This window comes from Convolutriloba macropyga, chromosome 14 (genome assembly GCF_964194025.1).
Source record: "Convolutriloba macropyga chromosome 14, txConMacr16.3, whole genome shotgun sequence".
NCBI classification, from domain to species: Eukaryota; Metazoa; Xenacoelomorpha; order Acoela; family Convolutidae; genus Convolutriloba; species Convolutriloba macropyga.
Genome location: NC_134481.1, coordinates 18,358,731 through 18,382,184, shown reverse-complemented (window position 1 = coordinate 18,382,184; position 23,454 = coordinate 18,358,731). Strand labels below are relative to the sequence as shown.

At 33.5% G+C, this 23,454-nt stretch overlaps 1 protein-coding gene across 1 annotated transcript in view; it reads right to left on the bottom strand.

Annotated features, from left to right (window-relative positions):
- LOC142352869 (uncharacterized) overlaps positions 1–20,221 on the bottom strand; it is a 49,457-nt gene extending 29,236 nt beyond the window's left edge. The window contains exons 1-4 of the mRNA XM_075405023.1: positions 20,062–20,221; positions 17,215–17,412; positions 16,420–16,616; positions 16,042–16,094 (exon numbers count right to left, since the gene is read on the bottom strand). Of these exons, the coding sequence (XP_075261138.1) occupies positions 16,042–16,094; positions 16,420–16,616; positions 17,215–17,412; positions 20,062–20,221 (608 nt within the window). The remainder of the gene's footprint in view (positions 1–16,041; positions 16,095–16,419; positions 16,617–17,214; positions 17,413–20,061) is intronic.
- Positions 20,222–23,454: the final 3,233 nt, after the last annotated feature.

The window sequence follows — 23,454 nt, the reverse complement described above, 5'->3', positions numbered from 1 at the left end:
GTCAATTTTTATCGTCATACAAAAAGTAAACAATTTTTGAAAATTTTTTAAATTTTTTTGAAGGGTTTTAAAAAATTTTGTGAAAGTGTAGAAATATTTTCATCAAAAACTCTGTGAAATGTAGCGACAAACTTTCCGTTCAAAGTTGATCATTTTTAAGCGTTGCCAACAATTAATGCTGAAACAAAACATTCAGGGTGGGGTTAGGAAGATAATCGTACCTACTAGATCGATCAACACAAGCACGATTAACAGCCACGTATACCAGGGCTTTTCCCCCAAAATAGCCTAACTATCTTATCGAAATAGTCAGCGATATCAGTCCATATCATAAACTAAATTACTCGAAACATCAACATGCATCCCTCTCTTGAAAAACACACCCATATTTTAAAATACCAGATCTATTTAAAACGCCAGATTTTCCTACATGCAGTGATGGATTTCAAACTTGAAATATTCATGTTACCAGCAAGGTTACAAGACTCCTGCATAAATCAACTCAATACACTGACTTATATCTCGAGCCGTAGCGATTAGTGCCAGATTTTCTCAAAGACTTCTATATTTTCCATAATACAATACATATTATTTGACAAAAATTCATTAATCAATTGATGATCACTTAATTGACAAAAATTACGGAAAAATTGAATAAAACATAATTTAGTTTAAGAGAAATTCTTCAGCTCGGAAGAAGTGCAGATGATTCACGAATTCAACAGACTTGTCGGCATTATGTAAAACTAAATTATCATAGAAATGACATGCTTTAATGACCTTTTTTCCAATTTAAACAAAATTGTTTTTTTAAGTTTTTTGCAGCGTGTGCCAATTTAGTCAATTCTTCCAATATTTTCATCATAAATTGCAAGCGAAGGAAAGAATGTACAAGACGAACAAACCAGCCTCATCATTGACTGTGAAATTTTTCACGTATTATTTGAAAATTGAAAAGCTAAGTTTTAAATCAGTGTTCATTTACTACATTTCAAAGACTCTTCTGTACTCCATGGAATATACTAAATAAATTAGAGGGAAAACCGAGATAATAAAATGTTAGCTCACAGTACATGAGCAGTTAAATATAATTGTTCCCCTTTCACATTAAACAATGGAAAAGGACAAGTTTTTTTTCGGCGGAGAATGAATAATTCGTAAAATTTTCATCGTGAAAGTTTTTCAACGTACAGAAAAATCACTAAATTGATTTCTAAAATCACTAAATTGAGGCCTTTTCAAAAAGGCTGAACAATTTTTATCATGAATTAAAATTGGTTTACAAGTTTCAAGAAGGAGTACAAAAACGTTCAACAAAAATGTTTGGTCTGAGTAGATTATGTGACAAACTGAACGACAACGTCAACATCTTTTTTATTTTGTTCTTTCAACAGAATAAACAATTCGATGAATCAATCGGGTGAAAAATAATTGCCAGATTGAAAAGTTAGAAGACAAGAAACTCCAAATTTATTGATCGAGTGCCTGACAACTGCTAATATTTTACAAAAGACACTCTTTCAGTTCACTAGTATGCAATGCAAAAACTCTAACAAGATGCTACAAGTGTTCACTGAACTGGTACGGTTCTCTAGAAAACAAAATTAGAAGCTAACAGATTCTTGACGACAACATTAATTCAAAAAGGATTCAAAAGTTGGAGCATAAAGCAATTTATTTCCGTACCCAAATCCTAGTGTGTTTCAGTACTGGGCCAGTACAAATGCAATTCATCATCATTACGGAATCCTAGACCAATTCATGTCACTTTTTTGACTTGTCAGACTTGCGTTCAGTCTGATGTTACAATGGTCAAACTTGGGCCAAGTGCAAAAATAAAATTTTGTACGTGAGATTGAACCCAGCATCTCCCGCTCCCTAGACGTTTGTTCTTCTTTCTGCGACTGTTGAATTTTGTTTTTTGCGCCGTTAATATACGCTTGAGAGAAGCAACTTTCAAGCGAGAAAGCGAGTAAAATATATTCCATCGCAAACTTGCATTTAAAATTGCCTAGTACAGTTTTACACCTGGAGTTTGGAACGGGTTGCTCTAGAATGTATAAATTATGATCTGAGCTATCTGCTGTTGTTTTTTGTCACTAACTCAATTTACGATGATTGACAAAAATTCTGAGTGTAGTGACAATGGAAGAGTGAAATTGCCATCAGTAACGCCAGAGAATTAAGAATAGAGTACACCAAAGGAACTGAGTGGCTACAATTTTAATTTCTCTGTTCCTGATACCTAATTTTTTTTTTGCGAAACCAAAAAAAATGCAATATGTGTTTCTAGAACTCTATATCTAAACTATATTAATTTAAATTAAAAGCTCATTGAAGATTTGTTGTCAGTGCGCAGTAAGCAATAAATTTAAAATGAAACGCAAAAACTGACCAAAAAGGCTGATAAGTGAGAATTTTGTAATTATATATACTGCACCAAATAAATAACAAAATCTCAGAAAAAATCTAATGATGACAAAAAAGATAAAGTATTAGTTCAAGCATTAATGTACTACCATCTCTGTCAAGTTGTTGCTCAAAGATCTGAGCTGTCCCCTTCTGTACTTTATGAACTAACTTTTATTGTCTTTAGGAAAATGGACTAGCATCTTGTTACTCCCATTTTAATCGTTTGTAGCATAATCAAATTGGGCAGGGCTAAAAAATTGAGCAAGTACAACAAAATTTCAATGAAAAGCAGTCAGTAATTTTCGGTAGCCTAAGTAGAATTATTAATAGGCTGTACAGAAAATATGGCACCACATTGTCATGGTTAATCATGATTGAAAAAAATTTTAGAATCAAAATAATTTTAAGGCTTTTTGACAAATTTGTTTACCTGATGTCATTGCTTGGAATGACAAATGACTCTTTCTGTTTAAATTTCCCGAGTAACACGAGAAATGTTTAATAACAAGAATAAATGGTTAAATTTGGTGTTTCAATATTTTGTAGGAACTTGTTAAAAAAATTGTTGAAAATTGACTATTCGATATTTTTGTTGTTTGTAGTTTGAAATACCCAAATTATTTTTGGGTCTCAGTTTTTTTGCCATAATTACAATATGATGAATCAAGATACAAAAAAAATGTCACATCAAATTTTATAAAATACATACTCTGTTACATGGTATCGATTAGATTAATTCTGGTTTATGCTCAACTCATTGCCGTTTGGTCTGGCAAAGCGAGGCAGAACTGAGCTTAGGTTAGATTGGTTCAATTTTTCTTGTTTGGATGGGTCTGGGAGTTAAATCAGCCACCTAATTTTGGAAAAGTCTGTTTACTATCAGTATTGCTTGCAATGATTGATTCAACCCTCCATTGTTTGGAGGTTAAAAATTTTACGTTGACCTGATTTAATTAGTTTGTTGATTTGCAAAACTTCCCGGGAGACATCAGAGTGATATCATTGAAAACTTGAATGAATACTTGAGTAGACGTTTACTAGCTTTTGTATCTCTAAGAAAAGTTGGAAATCTTCGTGCTTGAGATAAACAGAGAATTTTAGTTTATTCAAAGTTTTTAGACTTTACTTTGTTCTGAAATTTCCAATTAGCTTGTCTATCAAAATATAATAAATAATTGGGTCCATTAGTTTTTCAAACAAGGTACTTGAATTAAAGAAATAGATATCCATTGTTGTGATCACCAGCTGGATATGTAATTGAAGACAGGCCTTTATAATAATTTTGTTGAAAATTTACGTTATTGATTTACTTGAGAGCATTTATATTTTCAGGTGGGTTTTTCAAATCGGTTCTGTATATCTGTGATTGAACACTCTCACTAAGACATCTTTAACAATGTGAAACGGAAGTGGTTTCTGAAGATTATGATTTGCCGTGTTAATCAAGAAAACATTTTTTCAATAAAAACGTTTTGAAATCCCTGAGATTTATTCCAAAATTTTAGTTTATCTTTTCAGCTCTCGATCAGCAAAGGGAAACTATAATCAATTCTAATTTCCAACGTCCGTTGATTAAAATAAAAATCGGTGCATTGTTTTTTTTATTTTGCAAGTAGTCCGTTCAATTTCAGATTTTCACAAATAAAATATCTGAATGTTCTCTACCTTTTATCAAAACGGATAGATATCAATCCCATAATTATGGTGAAATTTTTTATGATTCTTATTCCATTGCCTTTTGCTATTGTGTTGACAAATATTGAGGTTGTTGATGAAACGGCTCTCTAACTGAAACTGGGTGCTGGGAAAAGCAAAGTTGTTATTGCACTAGTGTTTTCTTTCAAAATTTGAACCATTATTTTACATATAACATTTTTCAACCTTATAGCACAATTGCTGTCCCCGGAATCAAAATGTTTTTCTAGTCTCGGTGATAGAAAGGCGTTCAAAAACATCTTTTCACTCAATTGTTCCAAAAAATAGACTCCGATTGAAATCTGAATTCTCAAAAATTACAACTTCGACTTTATGATTTTTTACAGTAGTTTTGATCAAAATTTTTTGTAATTGTGCAGTTTTCAGATTGCAACTAATTGTTTTGTAACCAACAATCAGAGCTCTCAAATTATTTTCCAAATGCTTAGCTTAAAAAAATCGAAACAGCACCGGTTCCGCCTCGCGTCCATTAGGGCACGTTTTGTTGGACTATGTATATATATATATATATATATATATATATATATATATATACATATATATATATATATATATATATATATATATATATATATATATGAAGTCTTAGCAGTCATACATCGACCATTTATGAGTTCTTGGTAATCATACAAGGACTCATATGACTAGCTGGGTTCCATGCAAGGATTGTACTGGGAAATACGTTATGATCTCTATGACGTCATACATGATCATTGTATGACTACACAGAATGTGCAACCCGCTTCATCTTAAAAACCTTGTATTTTGTTTATTTGTCAACCGGGAAGCCACTAAATGGTGTAAATGTTAGCCCAAAAGGAAATTTTTAATGTTCCAAAACTATTTAGAGCTCGTAGATCTGGTTAAAACATGTTAAAGTTTATTCAGTTCAGGCAGAAATTGTAACAATAAACCGATATTTAGGTTCTCGATCTTTGTAGTACTAGGTTATCGATATATTCATTGTAGAGAGTTTTGAGCAGTATTATTAAATAGTCCGTCCAGCGTAGAATATGGAATGAAAAGTTTTTTAAATAAATTTTGTTCTCTAGAGCGAGCTATCGACGTTTAAACTTTGGAGAATATCGAGACTGATTTGCGTTATTTTTATTCGCATTTTCCGGATTTTTGCCCATAAATTAGTAAATTTTGCTGAATTGTGTTAATCATTTTAACAATAGTGTTGTCGACTTGATTTTAAAGAACAAAAAGTATTGTTGACAATTCGACCTTACTTCAACTTCCAACGGTAGTGCTCTGGAAATAAAGTCTTGCCGTTTTTTGCTAACTTTTTTCGATAATTATCAAAAACGCAGCATTTATTTTGACTTTCTTTCACTGAAACTTTATTCATATATTTTTCATAACATTAGATTATCTTATTGAACGAACAGCAATAGCAAGGCTAGTTGTGACTCAACCTTGGACTGTTACTATCCAAAAATAAATCGTATTGTAATCAGTCGGTCAGTTTTTTTAGAAAAGAATTCGATCTCTTTCTAAGTTAGTTGAAAAACAAAACAATTCAAATCAAAGCTCTTGGCGATAGGACCAATTGGCTTCTTAAATTTTCCCAAATTAATGTATCTAAATTTTTACATAGCACTTGGTCTCTTTGACTAAAAACAGTAGATTTTTAAACAAACAATGAATAATCGAACTTTGTCAATATTTTTCTCTCAATATGGTCAAATTGTAGTTTATTGTTGGCAGAAAAAGAATGCTTCTTTTTTCTGCTGAATTAAAATTTAATCTCATATGCGTTTTTATTTCTTAAGTTATGGTTTTCTGGCCTTGATACTACTAGATTTCACAAAAAATTTTAATTGTTAGGCATTTGCCGAATTTTCACGCTTTTTTCTCGTTATCTCACATTATTACGTAATTAGCAGTTCACACATCACATTATTGTAGTCCAAGATAAGGCATAATTGACAATATCGAATCTTTCAAAGGTAAAGATAATGGATTTTACGCCTCCGACACCACTTTCTCGAGGAATTTATATTCTTTTTTTTTTACTTTTGTCCTAAACTGTCGTTTTTACTTTGTGTTTTAATTGTATTAATTTTTCTGGAGAATGACAGACCCTATTGCTTTTTTGATGAAGAAATAGATGATCCGAGATTCTGATTTGAGTAGATAGCTGACGGCTTTCATGACTCTGAAAACAATTGTTTGAAAAAAAAAAACATTTTCTAAATTCCCTTTTTTTATATTTGTTACTTAGTCTTGTTAAATACGGATGAGATCTGACACTATTGGTGGCGCGAAAAAGCGCAGGTGTTCAAATTTTAAAGTGCATAAAAAATTCGCAATGACATTACTGGCTTCGACATGAGTTTTTGCAAAAAAAAGTAATTTTTTTTCTTTATTTGACATTCTTTTCGTAAAGATAAGACAACTTTTGAATAATTACAGGTCTCAATGATTTCCTTCGCATGGAAAAACGAACATATTTAATTATTTAAATGTGTAGCTAATGAGTTTTATGACTTTGAAAATTATTGTTTTCGAGAAACATAAAATTATTTCTTAATTTTTCCTTTTTGTCAACTTTCTACCTGGCCTCATTAATGAGGGAGGTCACATACCACATTATTGGCAATCAAAAAGATTTTGAGAGGAAGAATAGGGCTTCACGGCTTCCACAGCGTTTTTTAACAAGTTTCATTTGAATTTTTATTTGCTGTCTTTATTTGTTGTTCTTTTTGTAACAGCAAAAGTTGAATAAAGACAGGCCTTAATGCCTTCCTATATAGGCATCAGTGATATTAAAACAATTGGATATCTCCAGATAATATCTAATGGTTATAATTACTTTGAAATTAAATTAAAAAAAATTTATTAACTTATTAAGCGAAATTATTAACTTTGCTGTTTTTGTTTTTTTTTGTCTAATTGTAACCGAGCCTCATTATGGGCTAGTCCCATTTTTTCTCTAGTATTGTAAAAGGTAGTTTTGTTCAGTTTAAGTTTTATCTCACGCTATCTTGACTTTTTAAATAATTTTTGTTTTAAAAATGGACATAGAGTTTTCGATTCAAATAATGATTGTTGTTGTTGTCTGATTTTGTTTTTCGACCTGCCTTGCTTTCATAATTATGACAGATCTCATCAATCTAAGGCGGCATTTTTTTACTCCAATGAAGTATTTGCGTTGTAGGCGATATTTTTGTTCGTACACCATTTTTTTGAAATACTTGAACTTTTGGTGCTTTTCTATCTGTTCCTCATTTGGTAGACAATTGTGCCAAAAATGTGGATGAGCGGGGTCGGAACTTCATTGGCGAACGCACATTGCCGAGCCTCCTTTTTTATCTGACAAAATTTAATTAATTTTCGCAAACTCACGGGTTAGAACATTAATTGCAAACACAGATTAGCAATCCTAATCGTTATTATGCCCGCCAATACGCAAAAGGTAAAGCTGTCATATTAAAAGTTTTCTACTAACCAAGACGCAAGTATGAGGACATTTTTCCATCGATACATAAAGTCGTGATAATGTAAAGGAACACAAATGAACAAACATCTCTCGCCTGCTATAGCACAAACTTGGGTGATGCTGAGGGCGGGCAGGACCATTCCTACGCTTTCCACAGCACAGGGAACAGAACTAGTAAACGACTCATCATAGAGACGTGAAGTAATGAAAAACAAATCATAAAATAAGGAAAAAGTATCAGTAATTGCCAAGTTAAACAGAAATAAATTTGCGTGTGTGTTCATAAGTGGAAATTTGAAAAATAAAATAAATAATAAAATATTTGAGGTTAAACCACAAATCGCAATTACAATTCTGGTTATATCAATTGCAAAAATAAAACCATCTTCAATTAAAGGTTCGGATATATTCTGTTCCATAACTGTTTCTTATAATTTTTGTAAGTAAATTTTGAATTTCAATTTTCAAGGGCAAAACAGACGTTGTGATTAAAAATTGATTCTTAAGACAAGCGAATGTTGCTTGAGTGCAAAAATATCTTCTAGATTTGAGGAATAAACAAATTCTCAGGAGAAAATTTGACAGCCTTTATTTAATACCTGCTTTTTGCACCAATCGAAGCGTAACAAGGATTGTATGCGGTATGCAATATACGCGAGGGGACGAAAAGCCATTTGAAATACAAAATACATTCGTATTTTTTTTTCCCTAATTACCAGCAAAATATATAAAACAAAAATGTTGCGGTGAATTTCAGTAAAAAAAAGTCTGAGCTGCTTTTTATCTACACAGACAGCGCTCTAAATACTTTCAAAGTAGGTAAAGGATGTTGTCAACATCAAAAATAAACAAAATTTAAAATTTGATAACAATATGGGAAGAACGCTGCTCGTTTTTATGAATTATTTATACATAAGAGAGGAAAAAGAGTTTTGAAGTGGATTTGAGGGCAAAAATAACATTTCCTATTTAAAGTAAACAAAGAAATGAATACAAGAATGTTTTTGTTCATAATTCAACGAAATGTAAACAAAAATTAGTTGCTTTAATTAGCGGCTTTTAACAATTTTTCACAATACATTCAAAAAAATTATTCATTTGCTTTTTTGTCAAATTAGTTTTGGAAAAAAAACTCAAGATTATGTAAAACCCTTTTTGAAAGAAATTCAAAACGGTCGTTCAATAAAAAATTCGGTTAGTTCTTATCGATTAGAAATATGAATGAATCAGCTTAAAAATTTACATAAAATTCACCAAGTTTGAAATATATGAACGATATTTAAATTGATGTGATTAAAAAATGCGATTTGTTTACAAAAAAAGGCGTTTATATGTCAAAATGACACAAGTGAACAAATAAGCGAGTGATATAAATTGAACAATTTTTCTTTTCAAATTCGCAATTTTTCAGATTGATTTTTTAGATTGCTCACTTCTTAGTTGGAATTTTTTGCGACAAAGAAATTTTGATTTGCCCAAAATGGGATAATATAAAATTATTACCCAGGGAGCAATTACTGTATAAATTCAGCTTAACTGTCTTTCTAGAAAAAAAAGGTATTATGCATTGTAAAATACATTTTATATTGGAAAAGGTCTGAAAAAAATTCAAAGCAGCATAAACATGTAAACCACAATCAGGTTATTCCTTTGAGCCAGTTTAAATTATTGTGTTGTTTGTCTGCTTGTGTGGGAAAAAGAAAAGATTGCAATACCTGTAGTTGTTTACAATGTCCGCTCAAGGAAAAACGGTTTCAAATAACCCTAGGCTAAAAAGGGTTTTGGGCAAATCACAAACAGTATTTGTGTTTGTTTTCACAAAATGTTCTTTAAAAGATGCTACTAGCAATTACAGGGTCAAAAGGGAGCAACCAGATTTTCGTCTATAACAACTATATAGAGGGCAAAAAGTAACAAATTCCTTTTTGTTTATTCTTGTTTATTTCTGGACATAAACAGTTCAGCTTGGTCGCTTAGATTGTTCAACCTTGGCGTAACAAATCAGCAAAGCTGAGAGAAAAACAAATTCTGTATGGTAAGAAAAACAAATTGCTTTTTTGGAGAATAATTTCTCAAAGGAAAAGAAACTGCCTTTAAATTGATATACGGCGCCTTTCAAATCGAAATAAATCTAAATTTCGCTCGTTAGTCAAATTAAGTAAACAAATGTGACTTCACCATAAAAACAGTATATTTTAGATTGAATTTAGCCTGATTTATTGCTCGATATGGCTTCGCGTGCTGTGTACGGCGGCACTTTTGGCTGTTTTTTTCAAAACAATTTCTTTTAGATTTAGAATTAGCAGCCGCTTTTTGATTGCGAAACTTGGCAAATAACTTTTCAGGAAATTAAACGAGGGATTATTTTGGTTCAAATCAAAAACTAAAATAATCGGTTCATTTTGGAAAAACTTTCCCTGACAAAGCAAAAAATGAACTGATTTTGAATTTAGTACATATATATATATATATATATATATATATATATATATATATATATATATATATTTATATATATATAGCAAAATATCGTAAACTTTTTTTAAATAAACCTGTTATGGTATTTTTTTAAATAAACCTGTTATGGTATAAATAATTGGTTATGAAATATAAGTTTTTCTAAAAAACTAACTGTTCAGTTAAAATTTACAAAAAAAATATATTTTCATCTTAAATTTGATTGAACTTTAAAAAATGTCTAGTTAATTTACTTATTCATCTGTAAACTTTCAAAATCTGATTCAAACTAATATCCGTTTTTTTGCTCTACTAATAAAGTAGGTTCTGACATATATTTGCCATAGGTAGGTTAACAATAAAAGAGCTAAATAAGTTTTTCCCACACTGAATTCAACCAATGTTTATTATTAGCTCGTCCAGATTCCTGAACTCAATTTCGTAATTCCTTTTCCATTCGGCCAGTCACAGTTTGGACGCTTTTTGCGAGCAGATCAGCGTATAAAATTGATTTAAAAAATGAAATCGAAAAACCACAATTTTGCTGGATCAATTTTCAAATGGTGAAAGCAACTGTCACAAAGTTTGAGCTAATAAATTGGGCTGGTTAATCTTAATGAATAAATTTAGGAAATCTGAATGAAGAAAATATTAGATCTGGACTTGGGCTTAGCTACATTTAAAAATGAATTCTACTAAAGACTGTGGCGATCAGTCTAACAGATAGGCAAGCAAGCCGATTTTTGAATAAGAGGCCAAGTAAGCCAAATTTTTTGGCGATAGACGTATTAATAGTTGTCCCTGGTGGCCAGATAGCAATCAAGTTGACTTGAGCGATCACCATAAACATCTGGCGAAACAGACAAAGACATAAGAAAATTCTGAAAAATAGATAATTCTGATTAGTTTGCGATGGTTGACACTTAGTTCAAAAATGTAAAAAAATGAATAATTGCTGATATATTAAAAAAATTCATCAAAATTTCAAAAAAAGTAAATTCTGTGCCAAAGTAAGAGAATCGTAGATTAAACAACCACCTCGCGTGGCAGATGAACATCTTATTGTTTGACGCACGCTTGAGTTGGATCAGCCTTTAACTATTAGCATACTTCCCAACTATTTTTGCAATACAATTAATTTAAAATCAACAAATTTATAATTTCCAACTTTTCTGATAAAACTAGTTAGAACATGAAAGAGAAAACTAGTTAGAATATGAAAATGAAAGAGTTAATTAAAGTTTTTCCCAAAATTGCAAAACGAGTGTTCTTTTGGATAAATATAGAAATTTTTTTAAAAAATGATTCTTTTGTTTTCAAATGAACATATAATTGTGATATTCCTTGAATTGACAAAAAATAAAACAAATTGCTTATTTCTGCTTTGAAGAATGACCTCATGCCTAATCGATTACAACAGAATTTTATTGTTCCAAATGTATATTTGAACGATTTTTATCCTGGAACTCTCGGCCCGAAATATATAAAAAACGGGAAATTAATCTCTCGATTGACTAAGATCTTACAAAATAGCAAAGATTTTTTTCCGACCAGATTTTACAGAATATGAACCTTCTTTAAACTAGGGCTTAAATTTCTAGTCTCTCCATTCTTTAAATCAGACTTTTTGTTCCGGCCCCTGTTGAGGGGGAAGGAACTATATACTCAAACTGTTTTTTTTGTTCAGTCAATTTTGGCCGATCGATATATTCATCGTAGAGAGTTGAGACTGGAATCATTAGAAAGCTTGTCCAGCGTAGAAAATGGAATTAAAAAGATTTATTTTATTTTCGTTTTTACAAGGAGTTATCGAGGTTTAAATTTTGAGAAAATAGAATGAATTCAGGTGAGATTTTATTCACATTTTCCGGAATTTTTGACTAACTTTTCGGCAATTTTGCTAAAATTTGTTAATTTTTTTAGAAAATGTTGTTGATTTTTTTTTGTAAAGACGAAAAATTTTATTGTCGGCTATTTTAAAATTTTTTGTCAAAAATTCTGGCTAAATATTTCAAAATTAAAACTTTTTCATCAAAAACAACAGGAAATAAGTCTCTTTAGTCCAGTTTGATTAAATTTACAGGAAGTACAGACCCAAACACCAGTAACACAATCCTTTTTGACTCAAAATGGGGCTTTTTATAAATCAAATTAAGCCTTAAGTTATGTTTTTCTAGCTTTGATATTACAAGATTTCACATTTTTGTAAAATTTTTTAGGTATTTGCTCATTTTTCACGTTTTCTAGTTTTTTCACATTATCACGTTACTGAGAGTTCGTATATCACAATATTGTCTTTCAAAATAAGGCATAATTGATAATATTAAAACCCTTGAAGATATAGATCATGATTTAAACGGCTTCGACACTTTTTTCTCGAAGAATTTATTTGAACTTTTTTTAATTTTGTCTTTAACTGTCCTTTTCACTTTGTCTTTCTTTCGTATGAAACTCCAGTCCAATGACCCGGTTTCATTGGCTTTTCATAAAAGAATAGATTATCCGATATTCTGATATTGGTAGATTGCTGATGGCTTTCATGAATCTGAAAACAATTGTCAACACTAGAAAAAATTTACATTGTTTTCATGACTCTGAAAAGAATTTAAAAATAGACACTTTGTAACTTCGCAATTTCGCTCCTTTTATTGTCTGTTTATTATCTAGTCTCGTTAATTACGAGTCAAACATAACATTATTGTTGTCAAAGGATTCTTTCAAGAGGGATTGGTGTCACACAATCTAATGTTTTTAAAGATTTCGTTGACTTCCCGGTCTTCGACACGGAGATAAAGAAATTTAATTCTTGATTTTTGTCGCATTTGACGTTTTTTGTAGACGTACAACATAGTATGGATAATTTCAATTCTCGAGGGCTTGCTTTGAAAGAATAAACGAACCTATTTAAATATTTCATTCTAAAATAAATGCCGAAAAAAATTAAAGTGTTACTTAATTTTGCATTTTTCTCATTTTCATCTACTTGTTTCTTAGCTTCATTGATGAGAGGTTGCATAATACATTATATGCTCGCAGAAAGTGCAATTGAAAATATTTTGATGGCCATAGTAAAATGGATAGGCTTGTAATATGGCTTTACGGTTTTGAAAGCGTTTTCTGCCATGTTTAAATTGATTGTTTGTTTGTTTTCTTTTTTTTTGTTCTTTTTTGTAATCCCATAAAAATGTTAATAACAGCAGTTCTTAATTCATTCTATAGAATAATTGCTAATCGTACATCTATGGGAAATTTTCGTTGATTTCTAATGGTTTTCATTACTTTGAAATTAATTGTTTTCAAAAAAATAACCAAAATTCACAACTTTACTGTTTTTGTTCTTTATTGTCTAATGGTTACCAAGCCCTTTTTAGTGGTCCCATATCTTTTCTGGTGTATTCAAATTTTTTTTTGTTTAATATCAGTTTTATCTGACGCTATATTGACTTTGTTTTTAAGTTTTTTTTAAAAACGGTCATGAAGTTTTTTGATGTAAGCAATTTTTGTCGTTGTTGTTTGATTTTATTGTTCGTCTTGACTCGCTTTCTTACAATTTGCACTTCTCATCAATCTAGTGCACCAACATTCACTCCACCACTGAGTTATTTGCTTTGGAGGCTATCTTTTCGTTTATACGCCAATTTTAAAAAAAAAATATTTGAATTTTTGGGTTTTTCTATGTTCCTCAATTGGTAGACAAGCATGCCGAAATTGTGGATGAGCGGGGTCAGAACCTTATGTGCAATTGCACATTACCGAGTCGCCTTGTACTTTTTATCACGTCACAAACTATAATTTGAAATAAAACTTACAGTCATCTTCTATACACATATGGTATATTATTCGCAGTAAAAAAAATATCCGTTCCACTATGACTGGAACGGATATTTTCAATAAGACGTTTGCGTTTTCTCCAAAAGCATATTTTTCGATTTTTGAATGAAAATGTGCAAGGATATTGAGTTAAAAGCTCATAATGATTTATTTTCTCTGTCAGTGCAATTATTGTATTAAGACACGACTTTTGTTATTGGAACCCAAATTGATTTTTGTTTATTATTTTATTCATATCTAAATGTTCCGACATTTGCTCCAAGAGAAGTCTTTCAAACATTTTTCCTAATGTTGGAGTGATCTAAGTTGGTCGATACTTTTCAGGGTTATGCCTGTCGCCTTTCTTATAGATGGGAGTGACATAGGCTTCTTTTTAAAATTTCTGGGAATGTGTTTGCGTTTTTTCACTCATAAATAGCAAACTGTAAATCGGTTCCAATGAACAATCTACAATCTTTCAGTGCCCAGGATGATATACACCCTGGTCCAGCTGATTTTTGTGTTGGTTGTTTGTCATTAACTTTGTACAGTTCTTTCCTGATTACCGGCCTGAAATTGAATTCTTTTCCCTGAAAATTAAAAGAAGGCAACTTAGGAGCAATTATTTCGCCCTTGTAAAGTCCAAGACGGCAAAACAATTATTCAAACAGTTAGCAATGCTTTTTTTCATCCAATATTACGTTATGGCCCTCTCTCAGCTTTGGATTTCTTTCTGTCTGTTTATCTGAGTTAATTTAGTTCTTGATAAACGTCCATTGTTCTTCTGAAGTTGGGAGATTCTTGAAAAATTGTTTTTTTGTATAATCGCTAGATGCTTTACCTAATTTTCCATAACATTGTTTCTTAGTACTTTGTAACTGTTAAAGAGCTCTTGATTAGGATCTTTTTTTCATTCATTGAATACACGATGCTTTTCATTAATGAGACTACGCAGTCCTTTTGATAGCCTTTTTTATGATCCTTTTTTGTTTTCACTTCTGTTTTTTTTCAATGGTGCGTGAATGTTTAATACATCTTGGAAAATTTCAAAAATTTTATGAAAAAATTCATTTGCTCCAATTTTTTTGTACATTAGTGACCAGTCTTTCAATGCAATATCACGGTTAAACTTACTTCTTGTGTATCTCCTTTTATCTCGCATTAAATATTCCGTCTTTTGCTGCTTCGATTCTAATTTCAATGATGATTGATATACAATAATGAAATGATCATTTTCAAGTATTGACTCTATTATATCTTTTTGATTTTTAGAAATAAAGCAGTGGTTGATTAAAGAAAATTTTTTCCATTTAACCATGTTGTTTTTTTCGTGTTCACGTACTGAGGCCCGTTATCTGCAATGAAGTTATTTAGTAATTGTTTCCCAGCTTTTTTTAAATATATCTATGTTGTAATCTCAGGACAGGATTAGATTGTCAGTGCTGTAGTAAACATTTGAAATTTCTGATGCCATTTCATCAAGGAAGAATTTCGAAAGGTTTTTGTTTGAACAATACGCGACATTTATGAGCAATTTTTTTATTCAGAGGCTCAGTTACTTCTATCCAAAGTGATTCAAAAAAACTCCGGTTGATGGTGTTCAAGTCATTTCTTATTTTGATTGAAAGCTGCGTGGATGTTCATATGCCTACAACTCCCCCTCTTTCCAATTCAGTTAACTACAGTCCGATAGAAATTGTAGTTAGGGATTCGTGGTGCGAATCCACACTTTTACTAATGAGTGGGATTACCACTTTTAGATTATTCTGACAAATGAGCTACGAATATAGCCGCGTTTTATCCGCTATGGATATCCTTCTCGAATCCACTCGGATTCTGCTTATTGGAAAACAGAGTAGAATGAAGCAACTGAATTTAGTAGTGAAAGTTAAAGGAATGACAGGATGATGAAAATGGGTTGTGTGAACAAATGAAAACTTGACTTATTAGTCGGAGGCAAACTTAGAATATGTGAACATTGACTTCTAATCGGGAAAGGGCAAACTAAAAGAGAGCTAGTACATCAGTGCGACAATTTGAACTTAATAAGGTACAATCGTACCACATATCCTCCGCTTCAAATAATTTTTTTTTAGACTGCAACAGCGTAAAATTTAAAATATTAATAACATATCGACTGGTTATTATAAATACTAAAATAACAAACAGTATTGATTGAACAGATAAGTGCAGTGTACTTGAGAAGCATACCCACATAAATTAGAATGAACACAATTCCGTCATCTTTACACTGAATTCAAAACAGACAACATGAATTAACGCACAATTGAGATAAAAATGCAATAAATTAAATGTGTTCAATGAACTGCTACATTAGCAATTATTTAATGAAAGGGCATTACTTGAGAGACATTCACGAATAATTGAACAATAACATCTAAGAAAATTCGCAATTGCATCGCCAATCCAGTTGAAATTAACATACTCACAAATTAAATTAATTTTATGCCACTACTGTAGCACGAATCCAAATCATAATTAACTATTGAAATAACCAGAAGCAACAAATGTAAGTTTTAAAAGTAAGTTTAAATTTGGTTCTCCGCGTCAAATACGCTCATGCTTATTTCACGAGCATAGTCCTCGTACTCATCGTTTTCGGGAGACCATGTCCCAACTGGAGGTGGAGCAGGCGGACTAACAATTGGTAAATCGAAAGGTGTCTCCACTACTGGAGGCTGTGATGCCTCTTCTTGAACGATGGTCTCGATTACCGAGTTGGTTGTTCGAGGAAGTTTAGGTGCAGGGACAGCTGCGTCATCACTGACCGAGCACACAGAGCTCTCAAAACCGAAATAGTCTGAGCTCGACGATTTCTTTTCGCTTTGGTCGCGGGGTTTCAAGTAGTAGACGATGCGGCCGATGATGCAGCGACTGAGGAGGCGTTCGAAGCATTCAGAGTTGTCGATGATTGTCGCGAGCGTTTTCCTCCTGCTTCGAGCTTTTGCGGTTTCCGCGATGTCATTGCTTTTGATATATCACTGTTCGCGGAGGAGACGCCCGAGGCTGCATCGGACTGCGTGGGTCTATGGCGAATCTTAATTTCTCTCCTGTATGTCTTCTTTAAATCCTTGACGTGTTGGGAAATCTTTTCCTCCGTGGTTTTTTTGTAGGGTAACGGTCGTTTTTGGGCATATTGCCACAGATCTGTTTTCCGGTCAGCTCGAGTGCCAAACTTCGCAATATCGCTATTGCGAACTCGTACCTCGGCCACTCCAGGTTCTTTGATCACTGTCGTTGTGTCGGATGTGCGAACTACTGCGCTGCCAGGAGCCAAAGTTTCCCATAAACCACGAAGATATCTCTTTGAGCGTTTCGTCACATTCCGTGCCAACTTCAAATCGAGTGACTTCTCGGATCGTGGTATGGGTTGTTTAGCTTCGGGTGCGTGATGAACCTGGAGACTGACTTGTTGCATTCCCCTTTGTACCGGCGTCCCGCATCCACCTGCGCCTTTTGCATGGCCTCTTCGATTAGCAAATCACTTCGATCACCGCTCACCCAACCATTATCATCGAGGTAGTCTTCAACTGGAACGATATCGGCATCTAAATAGTGGTGAAGGATGTTTTCATATGAAAAATTAGTTGACTTTGGATTTGTACTTATATTACTTAATAGTGTGTTAGGTTTTCTTCCGAAATGTGCTTGGGAAGGTGTTACATTTGTGGTCTTTTGTTTGCATCTACGCAATTGATATACTATTGACTTTTTTGCTTCTTTAATTGTCATTGTGTTATTTCTACTGTCTAATTTCCTGCAGCCTAAGCGTCTTTTAATAGTTTGTATCAAACGATCCACTAATCCAATAGCTCTATGGTCATTTGCAGGGGCAGTGATTATGTTAATAATGTGTTGTTTACAGTAATTCTTTACTTTATAACCTATTAAGCAGCGTGCTTGATCTAATCTAATATTACGTGGGACACCGTGTATGTGCATTTAGTCGTCTAAGAATTTAATGACGTTTGGTCCATTGGCTTTTTCAAACACTTGCACAGTTGGATATTCTGAAAAACTGTCAATGCATGCAAGGAAATGTATATCTTGATCTTTTTCATTAGTAATTGGCCCACCAAAATCAATTTGTATTTCTTCATTAGGTTCTGAACAGTTTATCAAAGGTTTCCAAATTGTCGCTGGAACAATTGGTTTAACATTCTTACCAATATCAGTGCAGGGTTTGCATTGGGCAGCCTTGTTCAGTTTTTCCCGATGCATGTATGGTCAGAACGCGTACTGACCGAGAGATATCAAACCCCAGCTGCCGGGGTTTGTGAGATGCGGGCTTTCAAGGACTGCTTCCTGTACTGAGTGTGGGATCGCCACCCGTTCGTCCACGCACACACAAGCCAATCTCACATGAAGATCACGCCAGTAGGAGTGTAGGTAGGGGTTTACCTCTTTGCACCGTTGGGGGTCGTTCCGTAAGATGCAATCACGCACCTCTTTAAGTACCGCGTCCTTACTGGTCAAAACAGCGAGAAATCCCTTAGTAAACAATTTATTTAAGTTGTTTTCGAAAATTTCCTCCCTAGAAAGTTCGAGATTGGGGAGAAGTCGGAACCTCGTTTGAAGACCTCGTCGGGTTGGCCGCCGAGTTCGGGGTCGATTGGAATGTTACCCTGATGTGGGTAGGAGGGGTTTGAGGGTTCGATTTTGTGCTGCTCATTGTTTTGGAAGAAATTGAGTGTATTTGCGTTGAGGCTGAGACGTTTTTAGAATTGGCATGTATTCGATTTGGAAGTGAAGTAAAATTTGTAGTATGGGGGATATGAGCTGCGTCTTCAGAGTTTTGGAGAAACAACTGAGTCGTGTTTCGATTAATGGCAGAAAGCAAATTGGAATAGTTAGTTGAAAGAGGATGCGAGGCACGTGTGGAATTTTGTTGTGTGGTGTTTACATAAATTGCTGCAATAGCGTCACCAATGCGGGTAATTGATGCCACCGCAAATTCGTCATCGTATTTGTTTGTAACTTTTGCTTCTGGATTTGGTTGGCGAGAAATATAATCTACCAGCCCCATTTTTGCCCCTGGTATATGTTCGATATTAAAGTCCAAAGGTAAAAGACGGTCTACCCAGCGGGTTAAACGACTATTATAGGATTTGTTGGACCGGTGTTCTTTCATAATTGAAAGTAATGCTCGATGATCAGTGACGATGGTGAAAGATTTGCCAAATAAGTAATATTTAAAATATTCAACGGACCACACAACCCCTAATAATTCCAGTTCATTGACACTATAACGTTCCTCATTTGAGTTAAGGAAACGTGACGCGAATGCTACTGTATGCCAATCGGTAGGCGTGCGTTGTTCTAATGCTGCTCCTAATCCCGCTCGAGATGCGTCGCATTTGATCCGCGTTTCCAAGTGAGGGCTACAATGCTTATTTTCCGTTGCGTTTGCAACTTTGCTTTTAATTGATTGAAAGTGAGTTTCATGTTCGTCATTCGAGACAAAATTTGTGTTCTTTTTAAGTAATGACCGAAGGGGATGGCATAACTAGGAGAGATTAGGGATGAATTTGCCTAAGTAATCAACGGAACCTAGAAAGGAACGCAATTGTTTTAAATTTTTAGGTGCTGATAAATTTAGGACAGCTGCTGTTTTTGATTCAAATGGTGCGATTCCTGATTGGGCGAATTTGTGTCCTAGCCATTCATTTTTGGTTTTTGCAAAGTGACACTTAGGTAAATTTATTTTTAAATTAACCTCATTTAATTTTTTTTAGTTATTTATAGACTAACTTTAGGTGTTCTTCCTTTGAACCAGGACTAACAATAATAATATCGTTCGAAAAGCAATGAGTATTCTCAAGTCCAACTAGCGTATACTGCTTTCTCGTAAGAAATGTATACCGATCAAAAGTGATGTTACGTTGTTTCGTAAACACTCTATCGAGACATTCCCAGAGATCTTTTGTTTTTACTTGATCTATTTGGATGTTCGGTTCTTGAGAACCGAATATTCGTCTGCCTTCCATTCCCAGACTAAGGTATGTCAAAGAGACCACTTTGGTATCATAGTATTTCCAAGGTCTCTCACCACACAATATGCCCACAAATTCTATTTTTTGACAACGATTCAACCAGGAGTTCTTCAGTTGTTCACTTTGGATCCTTCGGTCTCTTTCTCTCTGAGAAGTGCTGTTTTCAACGTCATCCTCGTATATGGGTTCAGGAGGGAGTGTGACCTTGTAGGATGTCAATCGAGATACCTTCTTTGGCCATGACAGCCAACTTCAGCATGATGTGCCAGCGGTCCCATTGCAAGGGTGGCTTCAGTGTCGGCTTGTCCCAATAGGGTTCAATTCCCAGAAGTGCTCCTCGTTCTTTGGTTGCTGGCTGCGCCATGTGATATCCTCGTTTGTGGGGATACGTATTTGAGCCACAAATCCGATAGAAATTGTAGTTAGGGATTCGTGGTGCGAATCCACACTTTTACAAATGAGTGGGATTACCACTTTTAGACTATTCTGACAAATGAGCTACGAATGTAGCCGCGTTTTATCCGCTATGGATATCCTTCTCGAATCCACTCGGATTCTGCTTATTGGAAAACAGATTAGAATGAAGCAACTGAATTTAGCAGTGAAATTTAAAGGAATGACAGGATGATCAAAATGGGTTTTGTGAACAAATGAAAACTTGACCTATTAGTCGGAGGCAAACTTAGAATATGTGAACATTGAGAAAGGGCAAACTTCTGATTGAGAAAGGGCAAACAAAAACAGATCTAGTACATAAGTGCGACAATTTGAACTAAATAAGGTACAACCGTACCACAGTTCTCTTTAATCCATGTTTCGGTAACAGCTAGGAAGGACAACTCGTCGAGAGTTGTCAAAAAATTTGATAACTTTTCGTATTTATTATTTAGGCTTCTACAATTCATGTATCAGAACTTGAGACCATTGTCTGTTCGGTTCTTTTCTTTCTAGTACTAGTCTATTGTTTTCAATTGTTCTAAATGAGCTGGGCCAGGGTTTGTTTCAATATGTCCACTTTTTTGCAGAATAATTGATATGACGGACAATAAGTACGTAAGATTGCTGAAACGGAACCCTAGTGAAAACAAATTATTAAAATAAATCAGACAAAAATTAAATTTTGTTTTTTAGTATGATTTGAGTGACTTTTGAAAAAGATTATTCCCCCCTTTACAAACAAAACCTATAAATGAAATCACAAACAAAACTGATGTTTTCTTCAATAGAAACATTCAACGTTTCTATTAAAGAACTAAGAATTAAGTCACCCAAAGGTATCAGAACTCATTGGGACTATTGAAGATATTCCACCCCCTTTTTAAAGCCAAAAAATGTGCGTATTTGTTTAGGACGCATTTGTCTCACCGATATATCGCTTGATGAACAGTTGCAGCCAATATTTTTCATAAGTTTCCGCAAAGTTGTAACTTTTTGAATTCCAAACATGTTTGGGTGCACACCATCTTGTCTGATATCATTTGCCTCAAGACCATAATTGAGGACGTATACATTGGACCACTGGAATTCGCCTCTAATTTGGTCAGCAATGCTGTTGATTTCTTCGTTATAAGCATCAATTTCTTTGTTGTTCGTGTCCCGTGCGTATAATCCATTTTTTACTTGTGGAATTTGGCATATAGCAACCTTATGGGGCTTGAATTTAGTTAAACATTTACTGACTATGTCACCCATTTGCTCAGCTGCCCTTTTTCCATCCGTACCTTTGTTAATTGCATTGTAAAACTGCCTTTTTCCATCCGTAAAAACTAAACTTATTAAAAATCTGATTTTGGAAACGCTTAATTTATATGAGATCTAAAATGGGCAATAAAAAAATTGGTAAGATCAGCTTTTGGTACCTCTAAAAATTACAAAAGGCCAACGGTCAAATACGCTAATTGTTGTAAGATCTGCGAATCAAAACGTTGAAAACTAAATAGACGCCAGAAAAAATTAAGTTATCAATATTACCTCCTACAACGCCATAATGAAGAAACGCCATAATTTGTCTAACTGTGCCTCTGGAAATTGCATCGTAGCAAGAGAAAGCATTATGAGCCACTCTAATGCGCTCCAGTGAGGTTTTGGGATCTTTCAAAACATCAGCATCTAACTTTTTTCCCGATTTTTGGCGGTTGCTTTTTGGTACCATAGTTTTATTCAATATTACCTCTTACGACCTGTTTGATTTTAAGAACACATTCTAATGCTACATTCAATAAAAAGTATTATGACTTCAATGCTAAAGTTCAACGCTGATATACACTATGGTACCAAAAAGCTACGTAAACAAAGATTTTTTAAAAAGCAAAACAAACATCAAATAATTTTACATTTTCAGTACAAATTTTGTTCTCTAATAACGCGTCATTACACCTTTAGCTTTTTTGACGTCTAGTAGACGTTTCGTATAGTTTTCATACAGGTCTCTCACGACGTCTGGGTCAATTTAATTCCAAATTTCATACAGTTTTCCCAAAAAAACTGTCTGTTTTCATAATCCTTGCTTCAAAATCGCCCATAAATTTTCAATAGGATTCAGATCTGGACTGTATGATGGCCATTCCAGTACCCTTCACTCGTATTCTTGGAAAAAATAATCTTCCATTTATGCACAGGAGCACTATCTTGTTGAAAAATAATGTCAAGGAAATGAATCTTTTTTCTTCGTAAATTTTCAAATTTTCCAAATAACCGACAGCGTTTAGCTTGTTTGGACACTTAACAAGCAATTTCCGTCCATCTGATTTTATTGCACCCCGAAACATATATATGATCCTTTGTCCGAACTCAAACTTTTTGTGTTTTTTCAATAAATCTTGTTCCATTTCTTCAAAAATCTCTAACAATTAAGTTGCTGGAGATGCGCAGCTTTGTTTCATCATTAAAAAATAACATTCTGCCAGAAAGTGAGCGGCTTCTTTAGCATATTGATACACCATTTTGAACGAAAACACTTAGTTTTTTTCAAACTGACTTTTGCAGCATTTCTTGAAGAAACGCCATAATTTGTCTAACTGTGCCTCTGGAAATTGCATCGTAGCAAGAGAAAGCATTATGAGCCACTCTAATGCGCTCCAGTGAGGTTTTGGGATCTTTCAAAACATCAGCAACTAACTTTTTTCCCGATTTTTGGCGGTTGCTTTTTGGTACCATAGTGTTATTCAATATTACCTCTTACGACCTGTTTGATTTTAAGAACACATTCTAATGCTACATTCAATAAAAAGTATTATGATTTCAATGCTAAAGTTCAACGCTGATATACACTATGGTACCAAAAAGCTACGTAAACAAAGATTTTTTAAAAAGCAAAACAAACATCAAATAATTTTACATTTTCAGTTCAAATTTTGTTCTCTAATAACGCGTCATTACACCTTTAGCTTTTTTGACGTCTAGTAGACGTTTCGTATAGTTTTCATACAGGTCTCTCACGACGTCTGGGTCAATTTAATTCCAAATTTCATACAGTTTTCCCAAAAAAACTGTCTGTTTTCATAATCCTTGCTTCAAAATCGCCCATAAATTTTCAATAGGATTCAGATCTGGACTGTATGATGGCCATTCCAGTACCCTTCACTCGTATTCTTGGAA